The 21199-nt window shown below is 41.1% G+C and overlaps 1 protein-coding gene across 1 annotated transcript in view; it reads left to right on the top strand.

Annotated features, from left to right (window-relative positions):
* The window catches only part of cbsb (cystathionine beta-synthase b), a 43661-nt gene extending 30806 nt beyond the window's left edge, over window positions 1–12855 (top strand). The window contains exons 13-15 of the mRNA XM_017713478.2: window positions 415–523; window positions 1988–2072; window positions 11723–12855. Of these exons, the coding sequence (XP_017568967.1) occupies window positions 415–523; window positions 1988–2072; window positions 11723–11859 (331 nt within the window). The 3' untranslated portion in view covers window positions 11860–12855. The remainder of the gene's footprint in view (window positions 1–414; window positions 524–1987; window positions 2073–11722) is intronic.
* The last annotated feature ends 8344 nt before the right edge of the window (window positions 12856–21199 follow it).

Below are 21199 nucleotides of genomic sequence, written 5' to 3'. Positions count from 1 at the left end.
TGAATGGACCAATAGAATTAGATCCTATATCACTTGTTACATTAAACAAGACGAAATGTTTAAAAATAGAGTAATTCAGAACATCTCTGGTTGCAGACCAAGAGTATAAAATGATTATAATATGCTAGTCCTACAGCTTCACAGGTTTCAAATTAGTAGGCCACTAGATGTCTCAGATGATGAAGGGAATAAAAGAGGAAGCTGTAAACCACTGAGAATTAAGAAAATGAACATCATATTGTATAGAAAATAACAAAAATTGTTAATGTGGCAAATGATTCCAAACCTTTAAATGGTAGTATACAAGCCTCTTGTCTACATTTTTTTTTGTTTGGAGAGCAACCCAGTTAAACAAAATAAGGAAACTAAACAGCATAAACAATCATTCAAGTTCTCGCTCTCTTTTGTCTCAAGGGTGATTCTGGGCATGGTCACACTGGGCAACATGCTCTCGTCTGTGCTTGCCGGGAAGGTTAGTCCTGCAGATCCTGTCATCAAAGTGCTCTACAAGCAGTTCAAACAGGTGAAGACCCACACGCTCACGCACACATGCTCATTTCCCAAACAGATTCTCCTCTTACACAACATGCTCAAAGATAACTCCCAGAAGGTCAACATGCAGTGGTTCGCTAAGATAGACACACAGCCAGACACACCTTCGCTGAGAAACCATATGCTCACACACCTCCACACCCACCCATACCACGTCAGTACACACCCACATCACACGTGGCGTTCACACACTCAGAACAGCAGGAAGGTATTCTAGTCAACTAGAACCCTGTTTGGTGAACACTTTATTTTGAGTGGCCATTCAGATGCCTTGTAGATGGTAATCTTGTTTTTAACATTCAGCTAAATATATATTGTGTGTGTATTTTTTTTTTTATATATATAAAATATGAGAGAGAGAGAGAGAGAGAGAGAGAGAGAGAGAGAGAGAGAGAATACATTTTCATCAAAATACATGCATACATTTTCTAAAAACAGAAGCAATCTGGATTTTCATCTTTTATATGCAACATGCAAGTCAACCTATTTTAATGACGGTTCTACACGATTTTGGATATCAAGAAAATGGCTGTCCATTTTATCTCGACCTGGCAATCTTTGTGGATGGGAGTGAATAGTTTTCACAGCATAGTTTCCCACTCCTCCACTTTCGCCCTGCATTGCTCATTAGCAGCTCCACATTTCACACATAGAACCAAGAGTGTCCCAATTAATGGAATAGCACAGTTACTGGGATAAATATTTAATTTGTGTTAACTAAAAATAATCCAAGTCAATTTTCACTCTGCTGTTGGAATGACCACCTGGGCACCTGCAGAAAGAGGCTACAGTGAGTAGCTAACCATAGATCAATATGCTTGAAACACTCCACTACCCCACAGGGAGAAATGCATAGCTTAGAACAAAAGGCATTTACCAAAACATCTCAGTACTACAGGATACTGAAGAGTGGAAAAATGTGTGCCTAAGAAGTGATGGGAGGGCCAAGAAGAGTTGAAGATCATTTATGATTAATTAATCGTAATACTTTTTTTATGTGTCTGTTTTTCACAATTAGAAAAAAAATGTATTAGTAAAAAATGATCATTTTTGGTATCAATATCAAATTCGAGGGATTTTATTCCATATCAGTATTGAATATGTTTTAACAATAACCAAGCTCTAACCATCATGGCATCACACAGTGTAAGTGAGAAAGATTTGTTACAGGATTGGATTGAATTTATTCTTTTTTTTCTTCCCTATATCCAATCCAGTAGTGGCCCAATACTGATACCTGGTATTGGTTCAGTGTCATTTCCACTGAATATCTATTAAATATCCTGTTTTCCCCAACTCAAAACCAAACTCTAACCTTAACCTCAACCCAAAATCTAAACCTAACAATAACCCTGCTCCTAATCCTGTTGGTGAAAATCTGTGGAAGATCTGTTCAATCGAACTGAAAAGAGGCCATATCTCTCCATGTGTGTAGGTTCATCTCACAGATAACCTGGGCAAACTCTCCCGGATCCTAGAGACAGATCATTTCGCCCTGGTGGTGCATGATCAAATCCAGTGTAAGTAATCTCACTCACAGTTTTCAGCCTCATTGCTGTTTTCTTGTTTGCTTTATCGCATTTGTGCTGTGTTCTCTGCTTCTATGTCTGTTATTTGTTACCTCTGTATCCTTTTAGTTTACAGTTTTAGTCCATTAAAAAAATAATCAATTTTGTGTTTTGCTCCCCCTGTTGGAGCTTTTAATCAGGCCTGAAATTTTGGTATGAACCCAAATACAGCCAGAAACATGTCATGTTTTGCATCCAAACTTTTCCAAGCAAAGTGAGGGCAGTTAAGAATTTATGGTGTATTGGCATACCGATATCCGTAACTGAGAAAACCTTCTTAAACACATCATCCCTCTCATATAGTGGAACCCATCATATTAGGAGTATGTAAGGGAGACTAGAACGGAACTGCATTAGACAAGCTCCTAAGTATAGTGCAGTTAATAGGCCAGGTACTAACTAGTCAGTTAGAGACTGAATCAGTTGGTTACAAGTCATAGCTTTATTCTCAGTGTTCTCATGTAACTGCATGAAAAGCACCCTTTTAAAACCTTTTTAATATCCTCCAACATTTGTGTGACAATATCAGTCAACCCTAGCACCCCATGTGAATTCTGCTGCCAACATAATATGTTAAGATGTTGACAGTGTTAATAGCTGAATTACCTGCACTGAACCGTCTGGCTACAGTGTCCAAAATTGTGCCTTATACTACCTATGGCAGCGAAGTCAATGGGGAGAGAGAGTGACTGAATACCATTGATCCGTTTATTAACACTGGTCATCATGACCTCATATGACCCAGTATTACTGCAATGGTAATGGAACAATTTCAACCATCCTCAGACATCATTCATAACAGGCACATACAGATAATGGATACAAATAAGAAGGGAGAAAAAAACTAAAGGTTTAAAGAGCAAAGTACTACTCCTCTCACAGCGAGTCGCCCCTCCGAATCAGCGTCCTCATCTCGTTTTGTGCTGGAATCAGAGTCAGCCCACAAAGACACCCCCCCCTTTGTCCTTCCCTTTCAACAGTCTTAGTAGCAGTATCTGCTGTCTGATTTCCATCCGCCAGCTCTGAAACACCAGGCTTCTGATGAACACCTGTGACATGGCCATTGAGAAACAATTGGATGGGCATGCGGGGCATGTGGATGATGACTGCAAAATCCGGTGACATGGGTGAAGTGTTGAACTGCCCAGTGTACTGCCAATAGGTATCTGGTGCACAAGTCCTAGGCAATCTCCACTGCTGACATCAGTCTTGAAGCATATGCCACAGGTCTCAGCACTTCCATTCCTGCAACAAAACAGCAGAAAGAGCAGTATCCGAGGCAGCCGCCTCCAAAATGAAATGTTTGCCTTTGTCTGGAATTTTTAGAGTGGGGGCATTGCACAGAGCAACCTTGAGCTTATCAAAATCAGCTAGGGAGGCCCTCCCATCGACCCACCACCAATGGGAGGGGCAGTAGTAGGGGTTCGGTGCGTTGTGGATCGGGCAGTGTCCGAAGGCGTGGGCCTTGGCGTTCTGATCCTCGGTTGCTGAAACTGGCTTTTGGAACTTGGAACGTTACCTCACTGGCGGGGAAGGAGCCTGAGTTGGTGCGCGAGGTTGAGAGATACCGGCTAGATATAGTCAGGCTCACCTCAACACACAGCTTGGGCTCTGGGTCCAATCTCCTTGAGAGGGGCTGGACTTTATTCTTTTCTGGAGAGGCCCATGGTGAGAGGCGGCGGGCAGGTGTGGGCTTTCTCATAGCCCCTCGACTCGGTGCCTGTATGTTGGGGTTTTCTCCGGTGGACGAAAGGGTAGCTTCCCTACGCCTTCGGGTTGGGGAACGGGTCCTGACTGTTGTCTGTGCTTATGCACCGAACAGCAGTTCAGAGTACCCAGCCTTCTTAGAGTCCTTGGGAAGGGTGCTTGAAAGTGCTCCTCCTGGAGACTCGATTGTCCTACTGGGGGACTTCAACGCTCACATGGGCAATGACAGTGAGACCTGGAGGGGTGTGATTGGGAGGAATGGCCTCTCTGATCTGAACCCGAGTGGTGTTCAGTTTTTGGACTTCTGTGCAAACCACAAGGCTCCAGGGGTGGATGAGATCCGCCCTGAGTTCCTCAAGGCTCTGGATGTTGTGGGGCTGTCTTGGCTGACACGCCTTTTCAACATTGCGTGGACATCGGGGGCGGTGCCACTGGATTGGCAGACTGGGGTGGTGGTGCCTCTTTTTAAAAAAGGGGACCGGAGGGTGTGTTCCAACTACAGGGGAATCGCACTCCTCAGCCTCCCTGGCAAGGTCTATGCAGGGGTACTGGAGAAGAGAGTCCGGCTTATAGTCGAACCTCGGATCCAGGAGGAACAGTGCGGGTTCCGCCCTGGTCGTGGAACACTGGACCAACTCTTCACCCTCTCCAGGATTCTGGAGGGTTCATGGGAGTTTGCCCAACCAGTCCACATGTGCTTTGTGGATCTGGAGAAGGCATTCGACTGTGTTCCCCGGGGTATTCTGTGGGAGGTGCTTCGGGAGTATGGGGTACATGGCTCTTTGCTACGAGCCATTCAGGCCCTGTACAAACAAAGCTGGAGTTTGGTTCGCATAGCCGGCAGTAAGTCAGACTCGTTCCCAGTGAGAGTTGGACTCCGTCAGGGCTGCCCTTTGTCACCGATTCTATTCATAATTTTTATGGATAGAATTTCTAGGCGCAGTCAAGGGATGGAGGGTGTCCGGTTTGGTAACCTCAGGGTCACATCACTGCGGTTTGCAGATGATGTGGTCCTATTGGGGACATCAGGCCGCGAACTTCAGCTTTCGCTGGATCGGTTTGCAGCCGAGTGTGAAGCGGCTGGGATGAGAATCAGTACCTCTAAATCCGAGACCATGGTTCTCAGGTGGAAAAGGGTGGAGAGCCCTCTCTGGGTCGGGGATAGGCTCTTGCCTCAAGTGGAGGAGTTCAAGTACCTCGGGGTCTTGTTCACGAGTGATGGTACAAGGGAGCAGGAGATTGACAGGCGGATTGGTGCTGGGTCAGCAGTGATGCGGGCTCTTTACAGGCCTGTTGTGGTAAAGAAAGAGCTGAGCCATAAGGCAAGGCTCTCGATTTACCAGTTGATCTACGTTCCCACCCTTACCTATGGTCATGAGCTTTGGGTAATGACCGAAAGAATAAGATCGCGAATACAAGCGGCCGAAATGAGTTTCCTCCGCAGGGTGTCTGGACTCTCCCTTAGAGATAGGGTGAGAAGTTCAGTCATCCGGGAAGGACTCAGAGTAGAGCTTCACGTCGAGAGGAGCCAGCTGAGGTGGTTCGGGCATCTGGTTAGGATGCCTCCTGGACGCCTCCCTCGGGAGGTGTCACAGGCAAGTCCACCTGGGAGGAGACCCAGGACACGCTGGCGTGACTATATCGCCCAGCTGGCCTGGGAGCGCCTCGGAATCCCCCTTGGAGAGCTGGTGGAAGTGGCTGGGGAAAGGGAGGTCTGGGCTTCATTGCTTAGGATGCTGCCCCCGCGACCTGAACCCCGGAGAAGCGGAAGATAATGGATGGATGGATGGATGGATGGATGGATGGATGGAACTAGGGAGGCCTCTGTGTGTACAATACTGTCCTTTTCTGCTGTTTTTTCTTTCAGCAGGCAGTGCAGAGGCTTAGCCAGATTGCTGAAATTTTCACTAAAGTCTCTGCAAAAACCTGCCAATCCCAGCCAAGTCCTCAGTGCAGTAACAGACAGCAGTTTTTTTTACCGTCTCCACCCTGCAAGGGTCTGGGATGCGCCCCCCTTCTGAGATGACACTTCCCAGGGAGGTCACCTCCCTTTTCATCAGCTGGAGTTTCTTGGGGTTCAGTTTCAATGCCCCCTCTGTCAATAGCGTGAACAGTTCGTCCAACAGCAAAAGATGTTCCTGTTCATTCTGTGATTTGAAGCAGAATGTCATCAACAAAAATAAGCAATGCATCACATCTTGAAAAAGGTTTCAGAATTTTGCTCAGGCAGCGATGGAACACCGTGGGAGAATTCACCCATCCTTGTGGTGTTTTTACCCCTGTGAGTTGAATCCCTTCAAAGGTGAAAGCAAACTTGTTGACTCTTGTCATGGATGGGAACACTCCAAAAGGCATTTGTCAAACTCAGGGTAGACAGGAAGTGACAATTGGAGTTAAGTGATGAAAGGATATCTGGTAATCTAGCAACTAAAGGGACAGCTGTTTCAGTTTTTGCATTCAGTGCCCTAAAATCAATGGTCAAACACCATGCAGTGGGCTGCCCTGGTTCAGTATGCTTTTTCCCTGGCCAAATAGGATTATTGCAGGTTGAATTTCATTCTCTGAGAACTCCTTGGGCTAATAGCAACTCAATGGTGTCTTTTAGGTATGGATGGGCCTCAGAGGGGTAACGGTACTGTTTGAATGGTGCCAGATTTGGCCCCTTCACTTCTACGAGCATGATATCATGAGAAACACTACCACAATCATGTTTGTGCTTAGCAAAAACACCTCTGTTTCTGTAACAGATCATGCAAAGCTGGGTGCTCATGGGTCAATGGAGTATCCAGAGGGTACTCTTCAACATGTTTGATGGCATAAACTGAATGTGCATCAGAAATAGCCATCACCTTGCGACAGGGGTCGCCCTTCCAGATGAAACCATTTGCATAACCAATTACATAACCACAGGTCTTCCACATGAATCTCTGTCGATGTTAGCTACTGGGTGTAAGTCTGCCATGTGCAAGTTCTGAGCTAGTCATTTAGACTTATTAGTTTTTTTTTTTTCTGCGGTTTCTTTCTGCCCTTTAGTAGAAGTACTGGGGATAGCTGCAGTCACCCCTCTCTGATCAGGAGCAATTCGCTCCCGTTCAGTGGGAGGCGCACTAGACATTTAATTTCAACAAACTCTTGTATTGTCTTCAATGTACTGGCCAATGTTTCGTGTTTGTGAGCAATGGTAGCGCCTGAAAAATAATTTTTATTACACTGGCGGCTCACATTATTAGTACGGCCACAGCAATAAGAGAATTTCCTGAACTGAACAGTGTCTGTTACCATGGCCCCCTCTGTGTGCTCACTCACATCTCCCTCGTCAGCCTGCCTCTAAGAGGGAGAGGGGGCTGTGGTAAATCCAAGTGCAGTTTAAGCGATTCTCTAATAAAAGGGAGACACTGAGCCAGAATCAGTTGTGGAGACTCCAGAGACTCATATGGGCCTTGTTTAATTGCCACGAGATCAGATCTCAGGTCCAACCCCCATCACAGCATAAAAAGCTATACGGCGCTGTTTTTCATTCGCTCAATTTGCTTCCACATACTTATGACGATTTAATGCCATTGCATCCTCATCATTCAGAGCATATCTCAACAGGAAGCATGCCTCCGCATTATTGAACTGCTGAGCCGCAATTTTACTCTCAGAACTTTTGTGAAAAATACGCGGGTCATCTTTCTCTGGGTTGTAACTACCCAGACTATTCACAAATGAATCTGCCTCTTTACAGGAAAGTTGGACCATTTCTGCATCGCCTTCCTCGTCCGAAATGTCACTTGTTCGATCAAGAGTGTACATAGATGCACTATCCACTCTTGATGAAACAGGACAGTAGGCCATAGTGAATATACATACCTATATACATAGGTCAGATCCGTAAGCGTTGCATCCCACAGAGTAAGTTGATGCTGGAGATCGTCAATTTTATCTTTAAGCAGATCAACCTGATCAACGTGATTCTGTCATACAGTATAGTTTATGTACTGCATACAGGTGGGATGCAAGCTTATGAACGTGACCTTTGTATTTTTGATCAGACAAAAGTTCTTCAAGCCGAGTTGTGCAATCATCGCTATCACTTAAATCTTCATATGGATCGACAGATACACCATGTTTTGTGACCTGCTTGGTGACATAACTGCACAAAGCCAGTGGAGACTTCTGATTTTTACCCATTGTGTCTTAATGAAATATCACCCAAAGATCACTAGAAAACTTGCATGAATTATGGCACGACTGCATACGCCCAAAGCAAACCAAAACTGCTAAAATAGACAGACTCACAACCCACAACAATCTAGTACCCATACTTCACATAATAACCAAGATTATAATTGAACAGAGTGAATGAATTTAGTCATTTTTAAAATTTCCATTGGAATTTAGAAGAATTTACTTAATTTAGCTTTTTTCCAAAATTTCACAAATTGGTTCTAGGTTCTTTCTAAATTGGTAAAAGTGATTTTGCCGATTGAAAATAGCCATAACCAGATCCTTTACATCTTAATCAACCAAAATGGCCACTTACATCAAAAGCTGGCAAACTGCGATGAAGTAGCCCCTCAGAGCTGTCCGTTGTGGTGTAAAAAAAAAACAAAAGGAGTTTTGCAAACTGGATGACTAGACACTATTGGATGAAACCGCTGGACAAAACCATGAGAAACAGAAATCAAGACAGAAAAATCATGCTAAATATGAAAAGTTTAACAAAAGTAAAATAAAATGAAAAATAAAAAGACTTGAGAGCCTTTAGGGCACAAATATCCCCAGAATCGAGAGAGCTATCAATCTGTCCTTCCTTTCTGTGGCCTTTTCCTCCCAAAAAGAACTGCGTCCTGTGTCTTCTCCAAAGCCACACACCCTCCCTCTCTCTCTCTCTAATTTTATAACCCCCACCAGACAAGCCCTCATCGACAATAAGCGTTGAAGTGTCGTCAATTGAAGTAATGGTCACCCCCTAATCTATTTGTGTGTAGGTTTTGTGTGTCTTATATGTGTGTGTGAATGTGTATGTGTGTGAGTGTATGTCTGTGGTGTGTCTTGATATCTTCCCCTTGAGCCAAACAGCCTTGAATAGATAAGCTCTAGGCACAAAAGAACATCTTAAACCCACACAGTGGAACATTTTACAATAACTCCTGTAATGATTATATGGAAGGGCAAGATCCCCAGATCCCTTACATTTATATACACACACACACACACACATATATATATATATCACAGTGCACCAGTGAGCTGGAATTCACTACAGGACACACTAAAACTCAGCTCACTGGTGTCACTCAGTCATTTTAAACTTTTAATATCAAACCACCTTCAGACAGCCTGTACCTGTTTTACTTAATCATATTTATTCACAACTTTTATTTTTGTTAGTTCTCCTTAGTTCTTTATCTCTTTTTGCTTATTTATTTATTTCCTCTCGTTTTATTTTTAATAATTTATCATTACTTTTTAAAATTTGTGATATTGTATTATTAGCTTACTAATTACCTTACTAATAACTTTTGATCTTAATTTCTTATGATTTAAATCTCAAGTTCTATTTTTATGTACTTTTATCTTTTATTCACTGTTATTTTAAAATTTCTTTTAATTTAAAATGATTAAATGTAGTTATTATTTTCTTTGTCATGTCAATCCCTGTTTTTGTAAATGCTCGGCTACATTGAAAATGAGAATTGCCCTCACTGTACTTCCGAGTCAAAATAAAGGTTGATTGATTTGATTGATTTATATAGCAGGTAAAAGCTGTAACGGTGGGGAGCGATGAGGTGGACACACGTACTGAGATTTATTCGGGGCAAATCCATAATCAGGGTCAAAGCGGTCCATGGTCAGAGAGCCAACACAGAGAGCAGGAGGGATGGACATAACAAAACAAACACAGAATTCAAACAATACACTTCTAACAGTACAAACAGCACACACAATACAAAGACCAACAAACAACAAGGAAAAACATAGGGCTTAAATACAAGAGGGCTAACAAGGGATAACAGGACACAGGTGGAAAACACAGGTGGGAACAATCAAGGGCGGAGTCAGAAAACAAGGGGGCCAGACTGGGAAGGAATCAAAATAATGAAAGCACATGGACTAGACCAAAACTAAAAGCACATGGAAGACTGGGAGGGGCCAAGTGTGACAAAAGCAGTGATTGGCTTGATTTTGGGATAACAGGGAAAATTGTCATTTTCCCATGTCACAGTTCTTGCCTTAAAAAAAAAAAGAAAGGAAAAAAAAAAAAAAAAAAAAAAAATATATATATATATATATATATATATATATATATATATATATATATATATATATATATATATATATATATATAATGTGTATATGTGTGTGTGTGTATAAAGTGTGTTTCTTGTAGAGAATGTGTTAAATTTCATTTAGAAAATCAACAGAAGAATGTCGTATGACCCGAGGTATTCAACTGTAGCTGTTTACCCCTTTTCTGTCCCTGCACAAACAGAGCTGGCCATAGTGCAGGTGGTCAGAGCACCGTAGTGCCACTTGCACATTGTTCTGCATTGACAGGAATGATGGTTTATTTGCAGAGATGGTGAAAACACTAAATACTTTCAAACCATGACTCTTCAGGTTTACTAAAAAAAGCACATGAACCTTGGAGAAAATGTATCTGCTTGGCATCTCCTGCTGCTGGCAGCCTTCTTTTGTTGCTACTCCTGCCATTTCAGCTGCTCTCTGTATGTTCTAGTCTCTCTGCAGGTACCAAGTAAACATTTACAGCATTTAGCAGATGCTCTTATCCAGAGCGACTTACAAGAAGTGTTTTGTCTATCTAGAGAAAGTATTTTTGCTAGTTATCAATAGATTAGAGAGAAAGACAGTCCTGAGCTCGGATGCTGCTAGAAACAAAAGTCACTGTAGATACAGAGAGAAAAAGAGCAGAGTTGAGCACAGAACTCTGTGCCATGCAGCGCCATGCAATACAATACAATACAATAAACTACAATACACAGTGCATTCAACAATAAAGTAAACTAAAAAACACAGTGCAATACAATAAAATATGATATTCAAGTGGAGCACAAGATATTGCAAACAATACTGGTTCAAAACAAAGCAGGTTCCTAAACAAATACATCATACATACATTTGACTCTTAGGTGAAACCTTTTTCTGAAAAATATCAGGGTCTTCAAAAAAAAAAAAAAAAAAAATCAAACACAGAACATCAGCCACTTCTTCCAAATGTCTGGATCGTTTGGAATCTGCGATGATGCATCTGTTTTAGCAAAGAAAAGCATGTTTGCTTTATCCTCAATTTCCAGTCTAATAACATGTGCTCATATGGAAATGTGTCCATGGTTGGAATATCACAAAACAGGCTGTGTTTGCACGTTGAACTGGGGAGTGAATAGTACATTTTGCTTACATGCAACATTGAGCACTTCTATTTATTAAAAAACAAGCAAAAGTTAAAGGCTTGTATAGTGTGAGTCATTTATGGGCTAACAGCTTTTCTATTTAAGTGAAATGTTTAGTTTTTTGACTGTAGTGGTGGTTTTTTCACCTCCCCTGATGTGTACTCTTCCACGGCCCTGACCTTGACTGTGTTACTGGCTCTTTAATACCTACATGTTTACAGTTTACACCATGGATTATTGGTACACTGCCCAAAGGCACTGTGCAACACACTGGAACCAAACTCATGAACTTTGCACCATCTTATTAGCTTAATACATGTTACATCATACTCAGACCCCCAAATCTGTCCCTGGTGTTTGTGTTGTGATGAAAAATCTTCTTTATATATAAGGAATAATGGTGAAAAGGGGGGGGGTGGTTGATTGAATACAAGAAAAACAAAGTATGGACACTTTAACTTCAAATTTCTCTCTCTGTCTTTCTCTCTCCCTCTGTAGACAAGACTGATGGGTCGTCCACTTTGAAACAAATGGTGTTTGGCATCGTCACAGCCATCGACCTGCTGAACTACGTGACCAGTCGTGAGAGGAGAGAGCGAACGCTGTCCGAATGCTCACTCCCAGACGAGCTGTAACTGCTTTGTGACCAGCACAGTCAAGTCTAAGAAGATTAGACATTTCATAAAGTTTGAGAGGCTTTGTTAGTTACTTAAATTGTTACTTTATTTCTTTTTTTCATTTTTCTTTTCATTTCAAAACTTGCTGATTTATACTGTTATTATTAATCAGTGTTCTTTATGCAGGCATTATTATTCTGTCTTTGACTTTTAAACTGAGTTCGATTTAATTCAGTTGTTGTGTTTTAGGGTTTTATTCATAGTGAAATACAGCTGTGCAGGTTTGTCTTTACCGGATTTTATGAGATGTTTATAATTGAAATGATGAAATGATGCAAGGCATGCCTTGTCTTGGGATTATTGTAACTTATATTTTCTGTTTAAATGCTGCTGTTTTCCATCTTCCGCTTTTAAAAATGACCGTCCTCTAGTAGGACTGATTTTGGCAATCATTTAAGGGTCATACTTCCACCTTGTGACTATAAGAGGTCACTGCAGAATAGTCTTAGTTAGTTTTCTACAATCATGCTTAGATTTTTCAAGCCTGCTGATCTTGGCAGGTTGTTTAAAATATTGCTGAAGGTCAGTAAGAGTAGAGGTGAAGCACAACTGTGTTTAGTAAAGTAAACGGTTCTTGGTCAGACAGACTAATAGTGTTAACTATTGTCTGGCAGTGAAGGCTGGTGTGCTGCTGAATTAGTGTAAACGATTAGAGGTTCGTGTTGGTGCGCCTTGATCCTGTCTACAGGGACCCTGATTGTTTTGATGTTCATTCTGTTCTTCTGTTTGTTTTATTTTTGGAAATTTAATCTGAATGTAAGACTGAAGGTGGTTATGGTGCAGAACGTTGGAGCCACAGAATGCCGTCTCAGTCCAGAAAAAGGTCTTTGCTTTTGACTTTTTTTAATCATTTGATTTTTTTTTTTTTTTTTTTTTTTTTTTTTTTTTTTTTTTATATCTTGAACGCTTAATAAATGTGCTCTAGTTTTCAATAAAATATTTTCCCCCTGAGAATTTTTTTTTGCCAAAAGAGGGCATTAAATTAACAGTTTTTCACCTCATATCCACCGTACAGTATACTCACAATAGGATTAGTGCTATTCGTATTCATTGCAGGTGCAAACAGGTGGCCAGAAAATGGGGGTAAAAAAATAATTGCAAAACAAGGCAGACGTTGCTGTCATCTTATACATACTATGACTCACTGTATATTTGCTGTACTGCTGTATACAGTACGATGCAAACGTTTTAGGCACCTGAGCATTTATTTACTCAGAAAAACACAATGATGCAAATCATGTTAATATTTGTATGAACATATCATTTAACTCTTTCCAATCCTCTGCCCACAGCAGCTCACAAGATATGAACTACTTTTGCAAAAGTACTGCAGTAGTGAAGTACTACATACTTCTGCACAGTAGTGCATGTAGCTGTAATTAATAACTTATGGAATAGTCTGATCTTATCACTGGCACACATATAAAATGGTTACGTAGTAAATGCTAAGCTAATCTAATGTTAAATTAAAAGTATAAATGTAGACGAGCAATGCATTGTTCTACGGCTGTATGCAAAAGTTTAGGCACCCCTGGTCAAATTACAATTTGTTGACTTTCTTCAGTGAAAGTATGTTAATATATACTCTACAGAGAACACACATTGGACATATTGAAAAAAATTGACTGAGGTGGTCAAACTTTTGCATATAATTGTATATGTAGGCTGATGACATGGGTGGAACAGAAAGCTGGTCATTCAAGGGAAAAATCAATCGCAAGTCCATAATTCAAACAAGCTAGCTAACACAAAACATTATATAGGCTAAGCATCAGGGCTTTTACTGGAGCAAAGAGGGGTAAACTCCCTAATGCCTGTAATCAGAGAAGAAATGCTGGATGAACAGGTGCAAAACATTTGAAGAAATGACCCATGCATTTTAAGGCTGTTTCTTTAAGAAAATAACTCACGCTGCTCACATGATGGTCACAGGTGTTTTTTTACTGATAAAAGAGGTGACATATCGTTGCTGTCAGAACAAAACCTTGTATCTCCATTTTTGGCGGGAGATTGACAGGCGGATTGGTGCTGGGTCAGCAGTGATGCGGGCTCTTTACCGATCTGTTGTGGTAAAGACAGAGCTGAGCCATAAGGCAAGGCTCTCTATTTACTGGTCGATCTATGTTCCCACCCTCACCTATGGTCATGAGCTTTGGGTAATGACCGAAAGAATAAGATCACGAATACAAGTGGTCGAAATGAGTTTCCTCCTCAGGGTGGCTGGACTCTCCCTTAGAGATAGGGTGAGAAGTTCAGTCATCCGGGAGGGAGTAGAGCCGCTGCTTCTCCACGTCGAGAGGAGCCAGCTGAGGTGGTTCGGGCATCTGGTTAGGATGCCTCCTGGACGCCTCCCTCGGGAGGTGTCACAGGCAAGTCCACCTGGGAGGAGACCCAGGACACGCTGGCGTGACTATATCGCCCAGCTGGCCTGGGAGCGCCTCGGAATCCCCCCCGAGGAGCTAGTGGAAGTGGCTGGGGAAAGGGAGGTCTGGGCTTCATTGCTTAGGATACTGCCCCCGCGACCCGAACCCCAGAGAAGCGGAAGATGATGGATGGATGGATGGATGGATGGATGGATGGATGGACTTGTAAAAACATGTATCTTTGTAAATCCTCTATATCAAATGCTTTCATTTGTTGGGTTAATTTGTGAAGTTCATGCACAATTCATGCAGCTGATGTCGTATGTCAGATCAGAGCATCTTTCTGTTTTCTGGATGTTTTGGTGTTAAAATGTTTGTCCTTGTAGCTGCAGTCACTGCAAAAGGTTAACGTCTAACATTGTTTTCTTTTATTTTCCTGACTCTCAAAGTGTGAACTGTGTGCAGCACATTCTCAAAATCAGTAAAAAGAAGTTGAGCTACAGAAAAGCTGTTGCTTTAAGACCTATTAAACTGTAACATGTTCACTGTTGTCTGTACAGGTGTCAATACTTATCCTTTCAGAGTTATTACATACACCAGAATAAATATTGCACTGAAAGACAGTTGTTGATGATTGCAGTGCTTTCTTTGCTTTCGCTCTCTGTTAGGAGGTCTTCACAGAGATGGAGAAGTATGGAGACGTGGAGGAGATGAATGTGTGTGCTAATCTGGAAGATTATTTGGTGGGAAAAGTATGTGAAGGTAAGTGGAGCAAAAAAGGAAACAAGGACTCAGAGAAGTAAATCTAACAGTTATTTCAGTTAATTTGTTGATTCCTAGTTTGAGTCAGCCTGTGCTGCTGGCTGCCAGCAGAGGGCGACAGAAGCAAGTTGCTGTTACTCCTGGAGACTCACAATACCAGCGTACCAAGGGGTAATCAGTACCAATCAGGCACAGCTGTTGGTACCAGCATTTAAGACTGTGGCAAACAGCAGGCCCTTGTCACATCTTTGTAGAGGGGTGACCAGTATGGTACTCAGTGGTTTGTATCTACCAAAAAAAGTGAGGCAGGGAATGGAAAAAGAAAGAAAACAGCACAGCTCTGACAGAGAGAAAGAGAGAAAAAGGGGGAAACAAAAGGAGAAAGAAACATTAAAAGGGAAGGCTGAAATGTAGTCTTCTTCCTTTCTCTCTTATGAGAGGTGTTTTGGTTTAGCCATTCAGTCGGTGTCTTGAATATATTTTTTCAGTGTGAGATGCTATTTTGGTGGGGGTTTTTTTTCTCACCTTTTTTTCTCCCACCATTCAGAGAGGTGTAATTCTGTGCCCTCCAGTGGTGTAGTGACTGGGTGCTGTACTTGCAAGGCCACGGTCGCATGTTTGAATCCAGCTGGGAGTTGCTTTCTTTCAACTGTACAGAACATACTGCCTCTACCATTGTTTATTACATCCTGTCATACTATAGCCGTACCAAGAAGGTGGAAAGATGCGAAGTGTACCCCTGTTTCATTAAATATAAAATATTGTTAGTTGTTAAAATGGACAAAATGTACTCTGGTGACTGTCAGATTACTTTAATTGGCAATTTATAGCATATGGTGGGGGGGCTATGTGTTTTTTGTGTCTTTTCTTATAAATTTATTAATATCACAAGTACTGCTCAAAAATCAACAATCAACCTTTTATAATCTACCACAGGTGTTTTACAGTCACATTCAGTAAATCAGAGGGATACCAACCCACAAGGCATCTTAACAGTCTGAATCTTGATGGCTTTATAGTTTGTGCTCAGAGCTCCAAGCTGAATCGGCCTCATGCTTCAATACATGCACACAGCTCTGCTGTAGAGACTCCATCAGCTCTGTAGAGCTCCTGTGAGAATTGATGTTAAACGTGTTTACCAGGATGGACTAATACCCAGCATCTGTGTCTTCGGAATCACATTAACTGAAACTATAATTTTGTCATCATTACTACACAGTGGATCCAGTGGTCACTTGAGCAGAGTGTTTGTTTCATAACAAACATGGATTGAACTGGTTGTGTCTGTGCATTAAAATGGCATCTGCTGTATTCATCAGTGAAAATGAGAAGCCCTCACAACGACTAAAAATGAAGCTAAAAATAAGAGTGAAAAAATACTGTAACTGATGAACTTGTATTGTGGTTTACAGGAAGTGTGTGTGTGTGTGTGTGTGTGTGTGTGTGTGTGTGTGTGTGTGTATGTAAATTGAGTAAAACCTCGATTAGAGTTCCACATCTTGAATCTGCATACATAAAGGAACGAGGGAAAACTTATTCAAAAGCCTAAATTCCACTTATTCATTTCATGGCCGAGTCAATGTTTAGTCTAATGTTTATATTTAGTCTTATGGTGTTGAAGGAGTAGAACAAATTTAATTGGGGTGAAATGCCCCAAAACAGTTTGTAAATGTCTTTTTTATAGCAGTGTTTTTAAGTCTAAGTTTTTAAGTACTTTTTGTTGAACCTGAATAACCGCTGGTTTAACAGGCAGCCTGTTCCCCTGTCACAGCCTTCAGGGAGCCTTGCTGCAGGCCATATGAAACAGGGTGACTTCAGACAAGTGTTGGGCAAAATACTTTGAAAAAGTAGTGATGACTGAATACGCTGTCCTAAATGTATTCAGTAATGTATTCCATTACAACACAAAGTAATGTGTTCAGAATACATTTAGGATACATCTTTTAATAAGGCAAACTTTGATCGTCATTGAAAAGAGCTCCGTAATGCTGAGATAAGTGGTTGATCACATTTGTTTTCTCAGTCCACTCAGGCTTTAGCTGAGCTCAGTAACATGTAGATTAAAAACTGATCATGTTGATTTATTAGTCTCCTCAGGCTTTAGCAAGAACTTTTAGTGTTTGTAAAGAGGGCTTTTTAGAGTTCATCTAATAAGCATGTTTGCTACATATGCGCTGTTTTAAAACGGTTAATAAAAAAGCACTGATGGTGTTTCTTTTGATTGCTGTGTTTTTAGTGGGTAAGTATTCTAAAGCTTTTCTTCTAATATATCAAAAGTAACTATTCTGAAAACTGCCTTTACAAAATGTAACGTGGACTGAATCGGGTACTAAATTTATGTGTATTCTCAACTCTTTTATTCCATCACATACCAACCCTGCCTCAGACCACATGGAGAATACAGGTCATCTCTGATCTTTCATGGGTCTGCATTCCTAGAGTTTAGCTTCTACAGAAGGGTTTTGCATTTACAGTTTGTATATTATTCTCATCTATTTGCTTTGAAACTCCTTGTTTCTGTCTGGAGGTTTGCATGTGGTTTGTGTTGTGTATATTGACTCTGCTATATATTGATGTAATGTTGGATAAATTGCTGTCTTCAATTATGCCCACAAATTCAGGGGTATGTCTTCAGGGTAGCTAAACAGACATCCATATTAATCTCTATCGTGATTTTTGAGGTCAAAATTAATATGCTCTTTTTGCCTCTCCCTGCCCCAGTGTACATGCCAGATTAGCCTTCAGTGATTTACAGTGAGCACCAAGTACTCATGCACAAGACTCTTGATACATTAAAAGATCCAAGTGTGAAGGTAAAAACTAGGAAGTTTAAGAACCTCCAAATAATGTAAAGGTTCTGTACCAGAAACGGCCAAGGAGGAGAAGATCTGAAGAACAAAGATTTAGAGTGGTTGAGGCAGATGTTGGCTTCCTAGTCAACCAGCAGCTTTAGATTTTTTTTTTTTTGTTCCACCTTAATTGGTGCAGCACTTACATTCTGGTGTCCCAGGTGAAAAAGAAACTGACTTCAGCTTCAAAAAGAGAAAGACAGGTGGGTAAACTGAGTTTTGCTGTTTCATAGAACCAGTAGACCGGTATTGTTTTGTCCTGTTTGTAAATGTTTGTGATGACTAATCCCAGCTGGTTAGCTTTGCAGGAATCGTAGTGACTGTTTTGCTAACCCACAACCCAACTAAAAAAGCTAACGTCAGTTATTATTTGCTGTGTCATTGTTCTCTTTGACATTGTACTGTGGTATTTATCCAAACTAGAGTTTTATGACCATGAAAATCTAAAAAAGGTGCCAGCCCAGTGTCATTTGCCTTGGCAATGCATGTCCATGAATTTGGGAAACGGAGCAAATCTAGCCTATGGAGCTTTTTTCCAAACCTGTGGAATCAGCTGTTTTGGAACTTGACCAGCTAAAGAGGTTAGTTTTAGCAATGAGCAGCCAAAGAGGAAAAAGAGTTGAAACCTCCTCGGCAGGGTCACAAGGGGCAACTTCACTGTGGTGCCAAGTTGGATTTTGATATCTTTAACATGACTGTGCCAGACACAGATTTTCTGCCCTTGTCAGTTCTTGACCCCAACAAATTAAGGCTTGAACCTTTTTTCAAGCTCAAATTTCACTATACCTATTGCTCCCTCTTCTTGGAGGAGAATAAGAGGGCAAGCCTCCTGCCACAGCCATGCACAGAACTTGGTAGATAAACCCTCAAAGTTGGCATTGGCTTGATTGTGGCTAGATACCCCAGCAGAAGAGAGTTTACACTCAAACACATCAGAGCTGCTGATGGAGATGCTGCCTTTCAGAGCTAAAGAGCTTGTTGCCAATGGAAACGACTCGCATATTAGCCTCTATGGCTGGAGTGGCAAGCTACAGGCTAGTGAGCATGCTGCCTATCAGTGCTGGATCTTTGAGGCTACTTTTGGCACAAGTGTATATAAAATGACTTGAACTGCATACATTTGTGTCAAACTGATGATTGGTTTCCATCTGATCGATTCATTTTATTCATTTTTCCTTATTCAAATTAGGCGAAATATTGTCAAACGTGAATTGTCATTTTTAAAATGTGTGTTCCATGAATGGTTAAGACCAGAATTAAATCTGTCCACTAGCTCTTTGGAGGGGTTTTGCTTCCATGAAAAAATAAAGATTTGAAACAAGATAAGAGCACCTGAAAAGTGAGAAGCACTGAATTTGAATTACTTTCTACAGGCTTCTGTGGAACCTAGAACTGCACACTGTTTCAGGACATGAATGCTCTGGTACAACCATAATCAGAGAAATGTTCTTGGAATACTGTATGAATCGATGTCTGTCTGCTTCTGGTTGGCTGCCCGTTTGGCTCTTTAACACATGTGAGCAGCTGGCAAAGCGGTCTTATGTTCATGATGAGCATGAAGTATGATCGTTGCCAAAGCTGGACCTCACTTCATTTCTCCAGACACTTTTATTCAGGTGAGTGAAACTGCTGTTTATTCGAATTGAAGACATTTATGTTTATTCAGGTTTATTCAAGTAAATAAAGTAAAGCATGTCTTCAAAGCCGTTGAGCATCACAGTGTGATTCTGTTCTTGCCTGTTCTTGAGTACACATGGTATGCTGACTGTCACGATTGGCCCCTTCCAGTCTTGTCCATGTGTTCGTGTTGTGTTTTGATCTTCGATGTGCATTTGTTTTTGGTTTCCTAGTCCGGCCCCTTGTTTTGGTTACTCCTCCCCTGATTATTCTCACCTGTGTTTCCACCTGTGTCTTGTGAACCCTTGTTAGCCCTCTTGTATTTAAACCCTGTGTTTTCATTAGTCTAGTGCTGGTCTTTGTTTGTCTGAACTGTTATCTGCTGTGTTCGATGTTCTGTTTGTTTTGTTCTGCTTGTTCTGGTTTGTCATGTCTGCCCCCCGATCTGTCCGTGTAGGTCAGACTTTGGATCATCATGATCCTGATTTTGGATTTGCCCTTAATAAATCTCGCTTATCTCAGCACGTGCGTCCGCCTCCTTGCTCCACGTTACACTGAGCAGATTTGTTCAGAGTTACTTATTAATTGCTTTGTATATATTTATTTTTTGTTTTTTTGTATCAGAGAGAATTCTTGTTTGTTTGGAGTTTATGCTATTGAAATAAACATCTCAACAAACAAAAAAAAAAAAACTTTCAGGTTAGGAGGGAAAAACCACAGCCAAAAAACTGCCTTTTACCAGTCACATCTCTGGAAGGTGGCACTGGTTTATGAAATATTTGTATTAGATTTGCTATTTGAATTTTAAACCATGTTTATTCCAGTTTAGGAAACAATCTGGTACTCAAATTTCCCAATATTTAATGTCTATTATGTAAGTACAGGATCATATACTGTCTTCTTTTGGAGATGAATCTAAAGTTTTATTACAGCATCAGTGGGTTTGTGTCGCCCATTTTCCACGGGGTGATTTAAAGGACACCATCTTAGCTTATCCATGAACGTTTCAATCCACTATAATGGAAAAGGAAGCAATGAAGAAGGGATCATATGCAGGGCCTAGTATCTGCTTTTCCTGCTCTTGAAGATAAGCTAACCCAGTTTATTTGGAGAATGGTACAGTGAGGCATCTCTAACATTGGCTCACATGGTTAAATTAATAGTTTAATGTTTTTAAATACGTTTCTAAATTTTAGAAACATGTTTGTTGCTTATGTTTTTCACATTAAATGCACATTATTAAAGGGAGGTCATCCATGTAAAGGTAGTCCTTTGCTCTGTATTTTACCCAAAAAAAAAGTTGCTTGTAGTCTAAGAAGCATCATTCTCATTCAGTTTCAAATTCTTTTACTGACTTGAACATCTAGCCCTACATTTTCCACAAAGCTGAATTTAGCTTCTCATTCAAACTTTGCTGCAGCTACGTCCTTCACACTATGGCCTTTGACACACCCCAAATGTAATCCCTCCTCTTGGCTAATCAGTAACATCCACTTTGTGACCCAATTTCCACACATCAAACAAGACATTCACTGCACTGTACAACCTTTTCTCTGTCCATGAAATCCCAAAGCACACCCACAGGTATTTATAGCCCAGTCATCGTTGTACAATGCAAACAACTGCAAAATCATGTGACTTATTTACATCAAATAACCTTTTTCTGAAGGCCTCCTAGTGGCTTGCCTGTGGGATGGAAATGAATGT

The sequence above is a fragment of the Pygocentrus nattereri genome, chromosome 6, assembly GCF_015220715.1.
Source record: "Pygocentrus nattereri isolate fPygNat1 chromosome 6, fPygNat1.pri, whole genome shotgun sequence".
In the NCBI taxonomy this organism is placed as follows: Eukaryota; Metazoa; Chordata; class Actinopteri; order Characiformes; family Serrasalmidae; genus Pygocentrus; species Pygocentrus nattereri.
Note: the sequence above shows the minus strand (reverse complement) of the source record. Positions and strands in the feature narration are given on the sequence as shown.